Genomic DNA, 19,470 nt, shown 5'->3' with positions numbered 1-19,470 from the left:
GGATCTCATTGGCACCCGGGATTCCAAGCTCTAAGTCCTGTCAACTTCTCCAGCTCAGTGGTAATAATAAAATGTTTAGTTTGCTATGCTGGGTTTTAATTTTGTGGAGAATATTAAAAGTTTTATTTTTATTTTTTTTATAAAATCTTTATAAACACTAAAATGTATTCAAATTTAAATTTCTCTCGATAAATAAGTTTCCACTCTTTTGATTTTCTCCACAGTTTATTACCAGTACTGTCCTACTTTTAGTATTGGAAAGCAGATGTAAGATGTAAGAAATTGGACTAGTTAAATTATCAGTAAGTGATAGTACTTTTAAATGAAATTTAAGGAGGAATTTATATAACTTTAACATGACATTTGGGCATGTTAAATTCCTATAGTCGGTGGTTCTGTTGCGTTTTGCGTGCGCTAATTTGCTTTTATTTATGCTGAATTTTTTATTGCGCGTGCTAAGCGTACCAAGCAATAGCGATTCAGGTAGCATGAAAATGTATACGTTATTTTCTTTTTGCTGAGAAAAGTATCTCAAAGCAAAGTAAAAATTTTTTTTCACTCTGCCTGAAAAGTGCGCCCGGCGATCTGCGATCAAATAGCGAAGCTGCCTAGCTATCAGAACACTGACTATATACAACAAAACATGTTTGATGAAAACTAATCTATGCAATTTTCTTTTTTCTTTTCTTTTTTTTATACTTAATCACCACCTCCAATAGGCTTGTTATTTGAAAGCAATTGAGACATGTCCCACGTTTGCTGTTGCTTGGAGTAATCTTGGATGTGTTTTCAATGCCCAGGGAGAAATTTGGCTGGCCATTCATCACTTTGAGAAGGTGCAGTGTATACCTTTTTATAATATACATATAAATTAAAAAATTTATATTGTAAAAATGTGCCATTTGTAGCAGGGTTGTTTGTTAAACCATGTTGGTTTAAACCATGGTTTAAACCAATTGTTTTTTTTTAAACCATGTGGTTTTTTTAATGTTTTTTTTTAAAAAAAGCCAAAAAAAAAATCCATTTTACAGATTTACATTGATTTCCCCACACACATTGAAAAATGTAAAATTCCATTTATGCTAAGTTCCTAGCTAAGTTGCAGAGATAAATACTAAAATTGCAAAGTTGCTTCTTCAAAATGTATTACAAGCTTTAATCGAAAAAAAAAATTAATATATTTTTATTTTATATATGTGCCATAAAGCAGATTTCAGTCAACTTCCATCATTATGCTTAATTTGCATGATTAGTTAAGATTTACTAAGGATTGAATCTTTTGTTGTAGATGCAATCCATTATATTGCTCACTCCTGTTGCAGGGGTGTGACATTTTTGCCCATTTATTTGCACTTTCCTGGAATTTTAACTTTGACTTGTAAGGTAATCAACAGTCTAACTTAATTGTTTGCACCTAAAAATTAAGATTTGTTCTGCAGGTGAACACAAATAATATTTTTTGAATCAAATTTTAAAAAAGTTTATACTTCATATTATGATACATAATAGTTCCTTATATTATAATGTAGGAAGATTAAAAGACAAATTTTTGAATTCCCAGAACAAAATGCAAATGTATGTGTAAAAATTGATTGAGAAATATATAAATCTTCATATATAAACTACACTCTCCATTGGTGTTTTTTTTTTTTTTTTTTGGATTCTGTGTTCTCAAAAGATTTTGATTGGCTATACACCTATGCTGCTTTATGACTATTGGGTACAGATAATTCTTAGTTTTTCCCCCCCTTTTGTTCATTGGAAGCAGAAAGCTATTTTAATTATTTAATTTAGTTACAAGATTTTGTTCTTATCTCATTAATTAATCAAGAAATTAGGTATAATATGACTATTGAATAACTGTTAATTACACGGAACCTTAATTACCTTCCGAAAATTATTTGTTTTTCTCGCAAATAGTATTTAAACTTTAAAAAAAAAAACGGTTTTTTTACCAACCGTGATTTGTAGTGTGTGGGTGGGAGTCGGGGTTAGGACATCAGCCTGGTGATAAAATGTTCTTGGATTTGATATCTACAGCTATATGAGTGGTGGAAGCTTGTAAAACATTTAATTATTTTTGGGTAGAAAAATAGTTAAAAAGTAACATCACCCAGTAATACTAGCAGTAAAAGTATTATCTCTATATACAGGATGTTGCAAAACTAATAGTCTGTCCTGGGGGGGGGGGGGGATTAGACCTTGACTACACAAACAATTTTCACAATGGAATGTGGGATCAGAAAGCAAATATTGGGTCATGAGAGGGTACTTGCTTCGCAAAAATTTAGAATACAAAAGAAACGGAGAACAACAATTTGACAACAAAGAAACTTTTTGCAACTGTTAGACGTTGTGGGAAATCAGTTGTCTGTAAGGACTGAACCCACTGGAGATAGTAAGAGCAGCTTTTCCTCGCGCAGAACACGCCATACCGTCCGATGGTAGATCCCTATCTCCCCAAATCTATTAATCGCGTGATTCATTCAGGCTGGTTGTCCATTGCCTCCAGGATTTGCTTCAACTCGATATGTCATTCTCATGGTCGACCTGTATTTTGTCTTTCACAAAGAAATGAACCTGTATCCAAGATTTGTGTGTGTGAAAACATTAAAATATTCTTCGCCTGTTTGGAAAACACATATATAAGACACACTTAAGTCTTACCCTTTCTTTAGCGTTGTCATTTGCGCACCTGTAAATGAAGCTGGATTCAAATTGTGCTGCAACTCTGGAAAGGAATAGCGTACAAATGATTGACTCTGCAAAAGATGGATGATTCATCTACTTCAGAGAATGCTCTCTTGCGGTCCACTGTTTGCATCCCGACCCCACATTGCAATGTGAAAGTTTTTTTCGGCTGGGTCTATCGCCCCTTATAGTATAGACATTAGTTTTGCAGCACCCTGTATATATATGTATTCCCAATTATTTTTTCTACAAGTTTATTAAGTTCTGTGTGTGTAATATATTTTTTAACTTTTTATAAAAATTACTAAGTGAACTTTGTATGAGGCTCCTAATGCTAGAGATTGTTACTTACATGAATTTTTTTACATATTTTATCCAAGAACAATTGTGTAAGCAAAAGGTTATTAAATGAAAAGCATCTGTCAGCCTTTAATTCTTCAGTTTTTGATAAAAGTGGCCAGTTTGCTAAAGAAGTCTACTGGCCACTTGCCTAGTTCAAAATTAGTTTTTTTCTTTTTGTCTACTTACCAGAATATTCACAATCAAGTAGTTGATAATGGTGTCAGTAGTATAGTATTGAGAAAACATGAACAAAATTGATTTGCTGATATGGCAGCTGGAAACTCAAGTACATGAAAGTGCAAGATACCTTACATAGTTTTTCAAGTCTGTGAGAATTGTATGACATTTGAATCAGATTTCTGTATTGTAATTGACAAATTATGTAGGACCTTTTTCGTAATATGTTATGGTAATTAATAGTTTTGTGGGAAAAAAAAGATAACTTTTACTTATTGTGGTTTTGTTTTATGTATCCCTTTTCAGGCAGTGGCATTAGATCCAAATTTTCTTGATGCTTACATCAATTTGGGAAATGTTCTTAAAGAAGCAAGGATTTTTGACAGGTAACCTTTTTTTTTTTGGCTGCTGTTTTCTTTTGTATAATGTACTAAAGCTAAACATAAATAAAATAATTTATTTTTACAAGCACTACTAAGTCTTCACTTTTTAAAATATGACATTTCAGTTTGAATAAACTTACTATAAATAAGTGATTGCATAGAAATTGCATTCTATATGTTCATAATTGCACACAACTTTTAGTATCGTTTAACATAATTTAATAATACTGAGAGCCATAAAAAGTTTGTCGCAATCAACACTATTGTTGGTGCCAGAAAAAAAAGCAAAACGAAGTAAAGACTTTAAAGTTTGAACAGAAATTCTTAAAACTTTGGTCGCACTTCCTATTCTATTAAAAATTTCTGTGTTGATAATTCAACAATGAATGGATCTTTTGAACCTTGGATACTACTAGTTGATCCCTTAATTTGAATAGATGAAAAATTAAATCATGGGAGAGAAGATGAATATTCCATAGTTAAGTATTAAAAAGTGCTTAACTTTTGCAAAATTTTGTAGGTTTTTTTTTCAGTATTTAGATATATATTAATATAAATAAATGAAGGCCCTTTTCTTTCTTTCTTTCTTTTTTTTATTAAATGCATAAACATTATTTTATGATGATCAAGTTTATTATTTATTACATTTGAAAAATTTTCTTTTCGTTTTTGTTAGAGCTGTTGCTGCATACTTACGAGCTTTGAATCTAAATCCCAGCAATGCAGTAGTTCATGGAAATTTAGCATGTGTGTATTACGAACAAGGGTAAGTAAATATAATTTTGTTAAATATGTTTGTATAGTATACTATATGTACATCAAGTTGCTATGAATTTTTATCTATCCTATTAGTAACAGCAACTTGCAACTTAAATATATCAGAGGATTGCTATCAACTTTGGTGTATTGACTAAAAACGAGATGTACTCAAACTTCAAATGAGAAAAAACCAAACTGTATACGTATTAGTTGGTACTTTGCATAGGATAAATAATGAAAGATAAATCCGAGAAATAGAGATTTATGTATGTGCAAAGTGCACATTAGGGTGGCCCTTAGCTATTGGGCATTTTTCGAAAGTAAAGATGTCATTGCTCCCACCCTCTTGACTTGTTCCAATGGACAAAAGAACAGCCTGTGCAAAATTTCCCTTCAATCAGACAATTTCTAGGGATGCCTCAAATACCTTGAAGTTCAGTCAGTCCTAAAAATCTAAATTTTGTCAGTCCTAAATTTTAAAAGATTGAATTTTTCTTTAAAATTGCAACAATTTGTAGAGAATAAATAATTATTAGTCCAAATAAAATGAATAAATAAATGTATTTATTCATTTTATTTGGACTAATAATTTCTATAGAATCAAAACATAGTAGAATAAACCAATGTCAGGGGTCTGGCCAGAGGATATTTGGGTCCGTTAACGGACCCTTCACAAAAATCCGATCAACCAAAACGGACCTTTCACAAAATTCCGATCAAACAAAACGGACCCTTCACAAAATTCTCATAAACAAGATCGGATCTTTCACAAATTGTTAATTGAAAGAGCAAATCTGAAAGCAAAACAATGCATGTTTCTGTGTATAAACCGATAATTTTTGGAACCTTTTTTGAAGTCAAATTAGAGGGATCAGCTTATACAAAATCGACTAATTTTGAAAGAAAAAAAATGGGCGCTCTTGCGATGCTCCTGCAAGTGATAAATAATTGCTACTGCCAAATAAATATAATGGTTGTTTGTTTTATCACAGCTAATTAGCAGCGGTGTTGTTGTAAACTTTTCTGAAAAGGCATTGGTAAGCACTTTTCTCACCCCTCATGATTTAATAAACAATAATAATATATGTCTGGAAATGAACTTAGAACTGCAAAAGGATAGTAAGGGTGGGGAAAAAATATGATCGCTTCAGATAGGGTTACCAACTTCAAAATTATCACCACTTAGCATCTGGCATTGAACCTTTATAATGACTTGATTAGAAAATATTCTCATTTTACTAGCTTGTCAATATTTGCATTTTTACAGTGAGGTGCGGTGCGATGTTTAATTGTTATTTTGGGAGAAAATTATATGGGTTTTGATTTTTCGATGCTAACAAGGATTATTAACTTTAAATAAACTCTTTTTATTACCGTTTTTTTTCTTTAGATGTCTACATTTTGAAAAATGCAATCCTTTAAATCTGATATGAGAGTCATATTTTGTTTTTTTTTTTCGAGCTAACTTAGCTTTATTAGGATGCAAATAAATGAAAAGTCTCTTTATTTTTGTTAGAACTCGCATTTCAAATTTTTAAAGCAAAATTCCATTTTCTGTTATGAGTCAAAAATTAAAATGCTGAATAGATGGTTTATTTTATTTCATTTATTTATTTATTTATTTATTTATTTTTTTTTTTGCTTCAACTGTGTCCACAGATGTTAACAAAATGTTTATCATAGGACTCTAAAATGCAATTTTTTAAATAATTTTATCAAAAATATTTCTTTTACAAGTCGTTTTTATACTTTTGATGCCTTCACTTTGAGAATTGCGATCTCTTTGCATCCGCTATCGGAATCCAATTTTTCGAATTTTTGATGTTTATTACGCTTTGTTAAGAGGTAAACAATTAAAATAACTTGTTATTTTTGTTAAAATCACGGAATTTATACATTTTAAACGAAATTCTGTGCTTTTTAAGAGTGTCTTGGGTCACAAAGTTAAATGCTGAACCCTATTCTGAATTTTATTTATTTATTTATTTTTTTGTTACAATTATTTCAAATACTGGACAGAAATATTTGTAGTATAATTTAACAAAATGTAGAATGGTAGATAAATATTGATACTTGAGAGAGCGATGCCCCCCCCCCCCCCCCCCCCCCCGCCAAATATCAGAAAAACATTCCAGAATGATATTCTCGACATAGAAGAGGAAAACACTCAACTTAAAGTTTAATTGATGCAGTTTGTGCCATCTCTAAATTATAAAATTTCGTTTTAACAAACTTTTTTTTTTTTTTTTTTTTTTTTGCGAAATTAATTATTTTTTACAAAATTTATTCATTTTTCACAAAATTATTTAATTTTTCACAAAAAACGGACCCTGTGAAAAATCCTTGACAGACCCCTGAATGTTGAACATTATTTTTTCATAAGTAAGGATTTAGTATCAGTAGGGCAGTTTTTACAGTCTTCAGCAATGATGTGTGAAACAAGTTTTTTCCCTCACTTTCATCTTTCGTGAGAATATTATTGTGTTACTGAATCAATTTTAAACCTCTTTCTGCAGCATCATTCACAAACGTTTTGTCAAGTTTTTCCATTCCTCTTATAATATTCAAATTCATCCTTCCAAGTTGAAGCCTTTGTTAAGGAAATTGGAACTGATAGAAAATCGGGTAAATAAATATTTTGTTACAGGTATTACAAAATTTTTGTCAGCTTCTAGCATAATTTGAGTCATAATTCTCTTAACCGTGGTTGGAATAATATCATCTAATAGAGAGAGAACCATAGTTTCGGAATCCAAATATAAGACATTGTTTAAAAAAATTTTTAGAGTCACCTTACTGATTTTTGGATCAGTATCCTCATCAGATCAGTTGACGCATGAATAGAAAATCCCGATAGGAAGCTTTAATAGATTCTGTGGAGAGAAAGCAGGACGAGTGTATACTCGAGCAAAAGAAAAATACATAATGTTCTTAAAGAGTTCCTCTCCCGTTTAGGTAACAGACACTGACCTTAAAGTAGTTAAATCTTGAGTGTATAAAGAGCCTTTGACATCCACCTAGCAGGACCTGGCATATGAAATGATATCCCATTCTTTAGAATCCTGGTAAAAGTATTATAGCTAATTCTCACAAATCTTGATGATCATCATGCTGTTGTTTCTGAAACGAAAGGTGTTGTTCAAGAAAACCAAGCATGGTGGAGAATAAAAAGAACCTGTGGTCAAAAACATCATTGATTGGGTTGTTTGAAGCTAGAAGCTAATTCATACGCTGTTGATAAGACATATTGTTATTCCATTTCTTCATTAGTTCTTTTCTTTCAAAAAACTCATTTTTTCCCCTCCTCTTTTTGTGCTAGTTTTTTGTCAGCACTAACCATGAAGCCTGAGTGTCCTATTTCGCACTGAGGAATTCAGAATTTCCTATCCTTTTCATTTTTAATCTCTTTCAAAACATCTGTAGGCGCAATGTCAGAGAAATGATCTATAATTTCAAGTCTCTTCCCCAAAAAAGATCTTTACTCCTCCTTTTTTTAACCTGAAATTCCTGAAAAAAAATTCTGTAATTGTTTCTGCATCGTAGAGTTAGGCTAATTGTATAAATAAATACCTGTCTTTTCATCCATAAGCTCATTACTTTTTGCATTGAAAAAGGCGTTCTCTGTAAAGCCGAAACACGTGTCTGCTGTAATTGGCAAATTTGTGCTTTTTTTAATGTTGTTTTTCTTACTTTAGGCTAATTAATCAATTCAGTGTCCATTCTTATAGTACAAATTTGATTTTTATGCCAGAAAACAAATTCTTGATGCAATAGTGATGTAATTCTTTCTTTTTTGTCATATTTACAGTTTTAGATTGTAAAAAAGAAAATAAAGCTTACAATTTGCCTATTTGATGGTATTTTTAGTCTAACAATTTGACTAGGAATGTAATCAAAAAGATCAATATGAAAATGTTTTCTTAACTTGTGTGAACAGCTACCAGTAGACTTTGATGCTATGTTACAAGCCTAGTTTGATAGTCACAATAGTCGGACAAAAAATACCAGCAGCGCAAACTGCTCTAAAGTGAAAATTGGTAATAAAAGACAATGCTGTACCTCGTTAGAAAATAAGTAAACGATACGCATTTTATAAAAATAGTTACAAATTAAACTTATCTAATCATGAAAAAAGTAATGCATGAAAAAATATATGGATTTATTTTGGAATATAAATACATTACCTTTCATAATCCTTTCATAAGTGTTTTCTCACATTCACTCAACAAAAGTAAATGCCATGTTATACATACTAATTTAAAATATACTCATAAATTTATGTGTTCTTACATATATAACTCGGATAAAAACTGACAGAGAAGCTTTTGGGAGATTGTTGTAGAAATGATTGCAAAAACATCACGAGAACCATCTTGTCAAAAAAGTTTCGCCGCTTGAAAAGGAACCAGATGAAAAGCGGGAAAGCTATACAAAGTCACAGGAAAAAGCAGTTTGAATTAAATAACACTTATGACAGAAATAAAGCCAAAAATCCAGATCTGGTAGAAATCTGTTTTTAAACTTTAAAAAAGATGAAAAAACATCTTTTCTGTGAAAATTCTATAATTTCATGCTATTTAAGGCACCCTTTAAACTTCGATTGAGCTAATATTTTGCACACTTCATTTTTTTGTCCATTAGAACAAAATAGGGGGTTGGGAGCTAACCTTCTACAAAATTGAAAAATAAGAGCCACCCTAGTGCACATATGTAATTTTAATACATGTACGATTTAAAAAATAATACAGATGCTTCTGTTGCATTTCATCAATTTTGCCTGCTAAAGTATTAACAGCATGGACGATTTTGTCTGCTTTAAATGCCTGGCCTTAGCAGCCCAGTTTGAAAATACTTGGAAAAAGTTTGAAATACTAAAACTTCGTTCAGACACTAAAATCTTCATACCAGTGGCAGTTAAGGGCACCTCAATTGGAAATCACTGTGACCTCTAATATTTTTATTCAGCAAATTTTGACTGATGATTCTTAAATTTTGGAGGCAGTTCTGCAATATTGCATCTTTTTAAAAAGTAAATGATGCCTGTTTCTTCTCATTAGATCTAGGTATGTGCTCATATATCATCATTTGATAAAATTCCTCAAATTAATAATTCCCTCAACCCAAAAATTTTAATTTCATGCCCAGTCTTTTATGCCTAAGGTGCATGTGCAGCATTTCAAAACATGGATATTCATCATAGTAATGTGCCTTAGCTGCTCTGAGGCACATTGCTTATTATACCATAAAATGCCCTCTACTTTTACTACATGGTTTTGCAAGAACAAGATTGCACTCAATTTCCATTCCTTTATGCATTGTGATTCAATGGCAAGTTTTGAAAAACAGCCAGCAAATGTTAAAGTTAGTGCCTCCATGGCTCTGTGTTAGAAGTTTTGCTTTGATTGCCGGAGGTTGGAGGTTTGATTCCTGCCATAGCCGTGTTATATCCTCTCTTTGTGCTGTAAAGTCTTTCTTATATTGTCTTATATGTTAGTGAAGAACTAGTGGCACCCCATCCTCAAAGTGATTATTTTATTATTTATGACTAGAGATGTAAAATTTCCAGAAATTTTGAAGTGGTGGAAAAAAGTTTTTTTACCGGTTTTTTTTCGGGAAAAATGAAAAATTGATTTTTTTTATGAATAAAAATAGGATTTATTAATAGCTCTTATTTCTGGGAACATATAAAGGGTTAAACATTAAAAAATATATGCTATCCATCCATCTTTTTCTGCTTGACAGAAGTACACATAAAGGTAAGTTTAATTAAAAAAACAAACTTTTTGTTTTACAACTGAGAGCATTCTTGGTCAAACACCAGAAAGAAGTCAAGTCGACGTTCCACCATATTGGGTAAGGGGTGTCCAATTATAACAATTACATTTTCTTTTTTATATTGCCTTTGAAACTTGAAATAGTAATTGTAATTTTTGACTTTCAAACATGATTGATATTGTTTGAAAGAAAAATAACTATGATTTCCCTTCCTTACCATGTAACTTTACTGACTGAAAATGAAAGCTATTGAGTTTTGATTTTTTCCAATCCAGTCTAAGTCCAAATAGAATTTGTTTTTTTTTTTCTTTCCAACAGAAACTCCAATTCAAAACTGCGTAATGGTTTCTAAAGCTGAACCAAAACTTAAACTGGAGTTTATTCATATGCCCGTGCTAAGCATTAAAAGCAGTCATAACTGTACTTTTGAACAAAACTGAGTTATTATAACCAAGTTTTTCTTTATTTTATATTTTAAATAATAAATAAAATGTTTTAGGGTCATTTGATCTAGAACTATTTTGTTAAAAAATTCTGAAAAAAAAAGACATCTGAATTACGCACACATAAATGTATGGAAAAACCAAACTTCAAAACACAATATCTCAGCTTGAGCTCAGCTGCAGATTCCACTTTTGTGCTTAGCACAGCAGTATACAGGGTGCAGCAAAAAAAAAAACTCTGACAAAGATTGCATCATCGAATAGAAGTAAAGTATTTTCATTTTAATTAATGTCTTATTTATTTTTGTCTCGCATTTTATTTGTACGTATAATAACCTGTAACCAGTCGGACCTCCATATATCGAAGTAGCAAACTGTGGGGGGGGGGGATTTGATATATAGAAATTTAGATACATAAAAAAGATCTTAGTTTATCACAAAAATCTTCTGAAACATTAAATTTGAAACTAATTTTCGCTGACTGTAATGCCGTTTCATGTTTCTGGGTAAGTTTTCTGTAAGTTTCAGTACTTTTATCACGGCTTTCTGATCTCGCATAATAGCAGGAACTCTGCTTACTAAATTTACCAAACATTAAGGGATTTTTGTTTTGACAGTGTAATCGAGAGAAAAGTAAAAAATCAATCTACTTGAGTTTTCACTGAATCTAAAATGACTAGGAATGATAATTATCCGACAAAAGGGATAACTTGAAACTGATTTTACTGTATTACTGGTTGCAACTGAGATTTGAAATAAACTTGGGGGAATAAGTGGAAAAGAATGTACGAATGTCTCGATTTTTTTTTATATATAGAGATTTTTTTGATATATAGAAGCAATTTTTGTATTTAATGGACTTGGAAATTTGCTGGGACTTCGATATACAGAAAACTTTGATGTGTGCAAGTTCGACATATATGGAGGTTGGACTGTATATACAAATCATTATAATAATTCTTGCAGTTATGACAAAATAGAAAATACCCAGATTATTTGGTTTAATATATATATTTTTTTTTTCAGTCTCATAGACTTAGCTATCGACACCTATCGTAGAGCGATTGAATTACAGCCCAATTTTCCCGATGCTTACTGTAATCTTGCAAATGCACTAAAGGAAAAAGGTCTTGTCCCTGAAGCTGAAGATTGTTACAATACTGCTCTTCGTTTATGTCCAACTCATGCTGATTCTCTTAATAATCTGGCGAATATTAAAAGGGAACAAGGTTACATAGAAGAAGCTACACGACTGTACTTAAAGGCATTGGAGGTAAGAAAAGTAACTTATGCTTTCTTTGATAAACTACAGGGCCAGTAAGTCAAGGCTTATTTACTACTATATAATTGAATTTTTAAATGGAGTTTAACATCAATGTGCATAACTGTTCGACACCTTTATGTTGGTTAAAACTATGTAGATGTCATGAACATGGTTCTATCCAGGCTTTTATGCTCCTGTTTTTGTGAATTTTTAAGAAACATTTGAAAAAACTAAATTTAAGGCAAAAGTATTACATCTGCAGACTCCTGATCACTTTGTTTTTACCTGTCAGCAATATATATTAAGTAATATGAATATTTTGATTCTGTGAACCAAATGGGATTTACAACCATTTATACTTCATGTGCTCTAGTAAATTACAAATAACTTTCTTGTACAATGCAGGTGTTTCCTGAATTTGCTGCAGCACATTCGAATTTAGCCAGTGTTCTACAACAACAAGGAAAATTAAATGAAGCACTAATGCATTATAAAGAAGCTATAAGGTATTTTTTTTTAAATCTGTAATCCATAGTTATTTTTAATAACCCAATATATTCTTATTTATTATGCATATTTCATGTAAAGTCTCTTATAGTAAGGACAAACCTAACCTGGCAATATATGCAATGTTGTGATTTGGATCTGCGTAGACTTCACAAGGCTGCAAGTTTGTTTTGCCCTTTGAGCAGGAATTAAAATGGAGGTAGCTAGTCCAATCTTTGCTAAGCAAAAGCTTGGACAAAGAGCACAAGTTAACATGACTCAACAATGACGAATGGTTGACGTGTTTTTTGTGAAACTAGCAAATGAAACCTGATTTCTTCCAATGCTTTTCTTTAAAATCTATCTTGGAACTTGGGTTCTTTCCTTCACCAAAGAGTTTTCATTTCCTCCATTTTATCGCTTCTCAATGGTTTTGCCCCAACTATAGGTATTTTCTTCATTAAAAAAGTTGTAAATTTGTGAATTAAACTTGGTTTCAAAAAAGGAGGAAAGAGTTTCTGAGCTTTAGCTACCTTTGCTATGTTTTTAAAAGGTTTTTTTTTTCCTTTTCTTTATTCATTCTACTTATGTCATCTTCAGACCATGTATGAGGCTGTGAGAAGCAAAGGGTTGTGAGTGGACATTTTCAAGTTTCAAGAAAAAGTTTTTAAAGATAACGTCCTAGGTAGGCTTTTATTGAAATTTTTCTAAATCGTGCTGTAGAGCAGCACCTACCAGGGCTACTACTACTACGTACCTAGTGACCTAATCTAGCTCAAAACAATATTAAAATTTATGCAAAGACAGTTGACGATTCCTTAGTCTGGACATCCTTGTTATATGTTTGGGCTTATCGACTAGAATTTCAAACATTTATCACGTGTCAATTCCTGCCTGACAGCTATTGTTATTGCTCACAAGCTTAAAGACCCATAAGACTCGAAACCTGCTGTTTGTGCTATCAGTATCAGGTCCAAGCTTCAAACAGTTAAGACAGAATGGAAAAGAAGTGGTTAATCATCCAATGATCTGTTCAAAGAATCCCAAGGCATCTGTGAATGGAGCTAAATAGATCAAGGGCTGGACCAAACAGAAGTAGGAAGATGTCCTTTTGAGTGATAAAGCTAGTACATTCTGTTTGGTATGGTTCAGATATGTTGCATTTCATTGAAGTGCAACATGGGGCAATTCATACTTATACTTGTATGAACATTCTTCGGTTACAACTATAGTGCAACTCCGTTGACCTTAAAACTCCCTCTCATTTTGCCCCTACTTTTCTTTCAAATGCTGAAAATCTAAACATCGAGTTGCTGTTTTTTTTTCATTTAAATGAGCTTTTGCAATCTGTAGGATTCAAGTTATAATAAATTTCAAGCATTTAACACCAACTTCTCTGGTTTTCATGATTTAAAATAACGACTTTTTGAGCTCCTTTAGCAAAAGCAATTTTCTACCACTTGCAAAAGCCTTTCTTAAGTAACAGTGTAAAGTTCTTGAGCAGGTTATTTATGTGCATATAGTTAGGTTTAATTAAATATTTTGAATAGGTTTTGAAAAATTTCTTGCAAAGCACTTAACCAAGTTATGGCTTTTGAATAAACTGCTCTTTCTCAAGTTATATTCTGTTTTCTTTCTTTTTTTTTTCCCAATGAACACAATTTCGTTACTTTTTTCAATACTAAGGTCCTACTATTTTAAAGGCCAAACTGCTGTAAATCTTGATTTTAAAACCTTTGTTTTTCATCATTTAAAAATTAAGAGCTATTTACTAAATGAAAATTTAAAAGAAAGGAAAGTCTTGTGCTCAATAAATGAATATAGAATTCATATGTTTGCTCAAAGGATTAGTACAAAAGGTTTTTTTTTTTTCGCTATTTGTAAATTTTTTATGTACACCAAAATAGGATTCAAGCTGTATGAAAGCACCAACCATCCGATAGTCAATAATTACAAATTCCAAGCATTTTTTTTTGTCCTTGTCATTATCTTAAAATTAAATTAATTTCAGGGTTTTATCAATATTATCCCAACATTGAGGTGATCATTTTGACTTTTTTTTTTTTTTGAAAGTACATTTGAAAATTTAAGAAATGTTTTAACTTGTGTGAGCAGTCATTAAAATGCATGTAATTTTTTCTTTTCAGAATTTCACCAACTTTTGCTGATGCATATTCTAATATGGGAAATACCTTGAAGGAAATGGGTGATATTCCTGCTGCAATGCAGTGTTATTCTAGAGCTATACAAATTAATCCTGCTTTTGCTGATGCTCATAGCAACTTAGCTTCAATTCATAAGGTATTTATATAAACATGTATTTTTTCTTTTAGTTGCTAAACTGTTTCAAATTCCTTTTATCTTATGTTACATTTATGCTTAGGATTCAGGAAATATACCAGAAGCTATAACTTCCTATAGAACTGCCCTGAAGTTGAAACCTGATTTTCCTGATGCATATTGCAATCTTGCTCATTGCTTACAGGTAATTTTTGTTTTCCTCTCCTTTATGATTGTAAAACTAAATTTTTTACAAGTGATCTCTTTTGTATCAAATAGTTTTATCCCTTTCCTGCAAAGTAGCTCTATCAAAGTGTTGGGGGTGGGGGGAGCGAGCTTTGGAAATTTCTTCAGGAGCAGCAAGAAAATTTTTAAAAATTATATCTTACAACTTAAAAGAGTGAAATTGTTAAATATATTCTCGAATGTGTCTATAACTGTGAGATAACAGATAAAAAGGATAGCAAAATAAAATATTTTGATGTTTGTGTTCTCAAATATTTCTTTCTAATTTGCCATTTGTTTCAATTTATTGTGCAATTTTATTTAATACTATGTTTTTCAGATTGTTTGTGATTGGACCGACTATGAACTTCGCATGAAAAAATTAGTGTCGATAGTTGCTGACCAACTAGATAAGAACAGATTACCCTCTGTTCATCCACATCACAGCATGCTCTATCCTCTTTCACATGATTTTCGAAAAGCTATTGCTGCTCGTCATGCTAACTTATGTCTGGAAAAGGTAGTTTTTTTTTTTTGTGTGTGTATCATTGTGTATGTACAAGAGTGAATATAAATAGTTGGACCTTTATTTGCTATTTAAGGCAATTGTAAAATCAATAATTAAAAGTTCATATAAATAATTTATCCTAATTCTCACTGCTGACAAGGAGTACAGCTTTTATGTAACTGTTACCTATTGCCTTATATGTTGTATTAAAAGTTCATTGTTTAAAATTCTCAGATGTTTTTCCCGATAAGTTTATTTTAATACCAAACTTTTGACCATCCTTTGATCCATAGGTTGCAATTTTGATTTAGTATTAGTTTACAAAAAATTTTAAAACTTTTTTAAATTTCATTGATTTTTCTTAGCATGCACACAACAGTAATCAAATGTAAAAGCAGTTCTGATTTTTTCTTTTTATTTTAAGTTGATTAAATGTTCACACCATTTTTCACGAATTCCTGAAGTATTCCCAAAATTTTGTGCAAGTAATAATTGATTTCCTAACATACTGCTCTACTAAAAGATGATATGATTTTTCTTCTAATTACTATTGATTTCAATTTCTGTTTACCAATTATTTTTTCAATATTTTTATTTTTTGCTATTTATTATCCTCCTAATCATTCAAGAATCATATTTTTTTTTATTTGATCCTTAAAAGTTTTTGTTTTTGGTGTAGAAGAAATGAAATAAACCTTACTCCTTCTCTTATTTTTGCTAATTTAATGTATGCATTACCATGCAAGTCCGAAATCTGGCAAATGGGGACATTAGCTGCTGAATGTCTATTAACGTACTTACTAAAGTCATCGACAAATGGCCTAATACATGAATCACTGGTGAAAATCGACATTCTCCAATTTCGGTCTTTCATGGTAATATTCATAGCTATACGTATGTATATAATACATTCCCTGTCATTTTTAGATTCAAGTACTACACAAGCCTCCATATCAACATTCTCGGGAGCTGAAAAACAAAATTCTAAGAATAGGCTATGTTAGCTCCGATTTCGGAAATCACCCCACTTCTCATCTTATGCAAAGCGTTCCTGGTATGCACAACAAAGATAAAGTTGAGGTAAATAAGTTATCCATGTTACAACTTACATCCTTTGCACAAAAATATTTTTTTCCTCCCTTTGTTTCATATGTATTTTAGAATGTTTTCATTAGAATTATATTATATTTTGAATATGAATTGTATTGTTTCTAGAGGTTGAGATGGGTTGCATTTTTTGAAATCAAAAATGTTTTTTCCCGAAGTGCAAACCAATTGCAGCTGAAAACAGAATAAATCTCAGTGTTATTATTGCTTTTCTTGAAACAAAAAAGGCTTAAGTTTTTAAACACTTTTTTTTCTCCCCCCTTCTAGATTTATTGTTATGCTCTCAGTCCTGATGACGGAACTACATTTCGATCAAAAATTTCTCAAGAAGCTCACCACTTTGTTGATCTGTCTCAGGTATTTTTTACCTGCTTTTTTTTTTAAATTTAAAATCTAGTTTTTATTATTGTTCATCCATGTTCTTAATTTAATTGATTTTTTTTTCTGGTAGACTCCTTGCAATGGAAAAGCTGCTGATCTCATACATGAACAGGGTATTCACATTTTAGTTAATATGAATGGCTATACTAAAGGTGCTAGGAATGAAATTTTTGCATTGAGACCAGCACCTATTCAAGTAAATATATTTTTCATTTATTTACATAGTTTTTTAGCCTGAAGTTCCATTGAAGAGAATATAAAAAGTATTTGGATTGCCTCAAATGTCATGCATTTTTTTCAATGTATTTGACCCCTCCTCTCTTCTGTACATCACCTTATTTAAAACCTACTACTTCCCAAATTTTCATAACCCAATACCGCTATTGTGACTTGTAATGTGGTTTTGACCAGTTGACACACACGTAATCGAATGGATTGCATAAGTATAACGATTATATAGATGTCGATGAGAATATCTGACCCATCAATAAATATTCGGATTTTATCTTTAAATATGAAAATGGAAATGTAAAGCTGTTTATTCTTAATAGTTGATAAAAGTTATAAAGGTTATTCTGACTTTTTCCTATGGTCAAGCTTTCATGAAAAGGCATTTCTATGAACAAGGGAATTGTAACAAAACAAGTAAGCCAAACACTAGTTTATATGCTATTGTTACTCTTAACACTTATAAAACTCAGGAAAAGACAAAGAAAATTTAGATGTAAATTGAAAAACTAGTTATTATTTATAAGCAACACATGATAAAAATCAAAAGAAAATCTAGAAATTTTTTTTAAAAAAAACCTTGGAACCTAAATTATTTTCCAAAAAATTCAGTTTAAGATAAGCTAAAAGATGCTGGAGATTCAAAAAAAAGTATCAGTTGTTTGTAAGAGATTTAAAAGTTTTCTGTAATTTGTTTTTATATAATTTTAAATTGAAATCAAATTTATTTATTTTATTCATTAATTTGCTTTGGTTCAAAAATTTATCTCTTTTTATTGAGATGGCAGAATAGCAACTGATATATATACAGTGAAACCTCCGAATAGCGGACAGTCAAGGGACTAGAAGTTTTGTCCGTTATTGGGAGGTGTCCGCTATTAGGAGGAACTACTTAATTTACCTTTTTCAAAATGGGCTATTGTTCCCTTTGTAGAACACAATCAAAACGATTGCGAAAGGTTTACTACATTTTACGTCAAGTGTAATTAATCTCGAAAGGTTTACTAAATTTTACGTCAAGTGTAATTAATCTTTTTTTCTTAATAAAGGTATACTGACAGCACACATTTGTCTTAAAAAGCATTTAATCAATTAAAGTAATCAGTTAAAACAGTTTGACATCTCTTTTTTGCATTACAAGCTTGTTTCTCAACATACAGTGGCTCCCAAAAGTCTTCGTACACCTACGACTTTCAACGAAATAAGCCCCAATCCATTGGTTAGAATTAATATTTCGGAATCGGTATTTAATTATAAGATCTATGATTAATTTTTACCAAAACTACATGAAAAGTTTTTTAAAAATATTAAAACTTAATTTTTAAAAAATCAAAAACCAAAAAGTGCCGGAAATTCTATGTCACAAAAGTCTTCGTACACTTTATAAAATGTCTATTTATTATTGAATAATCTAACTTTTTATTAAGTTATTAATTAGTAGAATATCATATGGTATTCATAACACCTTTTAAACGTCTGGGAATAGATTTCATTCTTTTTCTTTCTTTTTTTTGCGTAATTTCTGAGTAAGTGTTCAACCACACTTCGAGTCTTACTGTTTCTAGCTCTATTTTCGTTTTAAAGCCGTATTTTCGTAATCTAGCCTCTAAATACGTTACATTAAGTTCAAATCTGGAGATTGAGGGTTTTTTTTTTCTGAATTTTAGGACGATTTTTGAGGCACTAGACGCAAACGTTGAAAACCGAGTGCTTCATATCGTTACCTTGATAAAAAACAAAGTTGTTTCCAATAACCAAATTTTTGGTTAAGAGTTCAAAATTGGTTATATAAAGGAACAACATGATTCATTATTTCATCAAAAAATTACAAACTACCAAATCCTGATGCTGATATGCACCCTCACACTAGAACACCTCCACCGTCCTGATTAACTGAGCCAACTAAGTTCTTAAGATTAAGTTCCCAATTTTTTCTTCTACTTAAAGTTATGCAACAATTTAACCAGAAATGTTGAATTAATTTTTATCTTTAAGTAAGACGTGAATCTACAACGTTTCTAGCTTATTTATCATTGATTTTGCGACGAAAAGCGTAAGCTTTCTGTTTTTCGCACGACCAAGAAAATTTCTGCGGGAAGAGGCCCCATTTAATCCAGCTTATCAGAGAACTTGTCGAAAAATTTTAGGTGAAAATTAAACGTAAAATTTTTTTTTAACTCTGTAGAAACTTTTTCAGTACTCAAATGTGTTTTTTTCATATTTTTTTCAACTTTATATCTCTGATCACGTTTTGTCAACTTTACCCGTTGACCTTTTCTTACCTTATTTTCGGTCCGATTCCTTTTTGTAAAGCATTTTTTCAAGAACCTTACTATACAAACAAATAAATTAACTAATTTAGAGACATTTCAAACCAATTTACCGCAACTGTGGGAAACAAATTCGAATTTTGAATGGTGT

The 19,470-nt window shown here is 31.1% G+C and overlaps 1 protein-coding gene across 1 annotated transcript in view; it reads left to right on the top strand.

The window, feature by feature from the left end:
- The window catches only part of LOC129221285 (UDP-N-acetylglucosamine--peptide N-acetylglucosaminyltransferase 110 kDa subunit-like), a 38,664-nt gene that overhangs the window by 9,444 nt on the left and 9,750 nt on the right, over nucleotides 1–19,470 (top strand). Inside the window, exons 6-16 of the mRNA XM_054855742.1 lie at nucleotides 720–836; nucleotides 3,517–3,596; nucleotides 4,270–4,359; nucleotides 11,597–11,843; nucleotides 12,240–12,340; nucleotides 14,468–14,621; nucleotides 14,704–14,805; nucleotides 15,166–15,345; nucleotides 16,261–16,413; nucleotides 16,708–16,797; nucleotides 16,892–17,017. Of these exons, the coding sequence (XP_054711717.1) occupies nucleotides 720–836; nucleotides 3,517–3,596; nucleotides 4,270–4,359; nucleotides 11,597–11,843; nucleotides 12,240–12,340; nucleotides 14,468–14,621; nucleotides 14,704–14,805; nucleotides 15,166–15,345; nucleotides 16,261–16,413; nucleotides 16,708–16,797; nucleotides 16,892–17,017 (1,440 nt within the window). The remainder of the gene's footprint in view (nucleotides 1–719; nucleotides 837–3,516; nucleotides 3,597–4,269; nucleotides 4,360–11,596; nucleotides 11,844–12,239; nucleotides 12,341–14,467; nucleotides 14,622–14,703; nucleotides 14,806–15,165; nucleotides 15,346–16,260; nucleotides 16,414–16,707; nucleotides 16,798–16,891; nucleotides 17,018–19,470) is intronic.

Source organism: Uloborus diversus, chromosome 4 (assembly GCF_026930045.1).
Source record: "Uloborus diversus isolate 005 chromosome 4, Udiv.v.3.1, whole genome shotgun sequence".
In the NCBI taxonomy this organism is placed as follows: Eukaryota; Metazoa; Arthropoda; class Arachnida; order Araneae; family Uloboridae; genus Uloborus; species Uloborus diversus.
The sequence above is the reverse complement of the archived record's forward strand: the minus strand, read 5'-3'. Positions and strand labels throughout refer to the sequence as shown.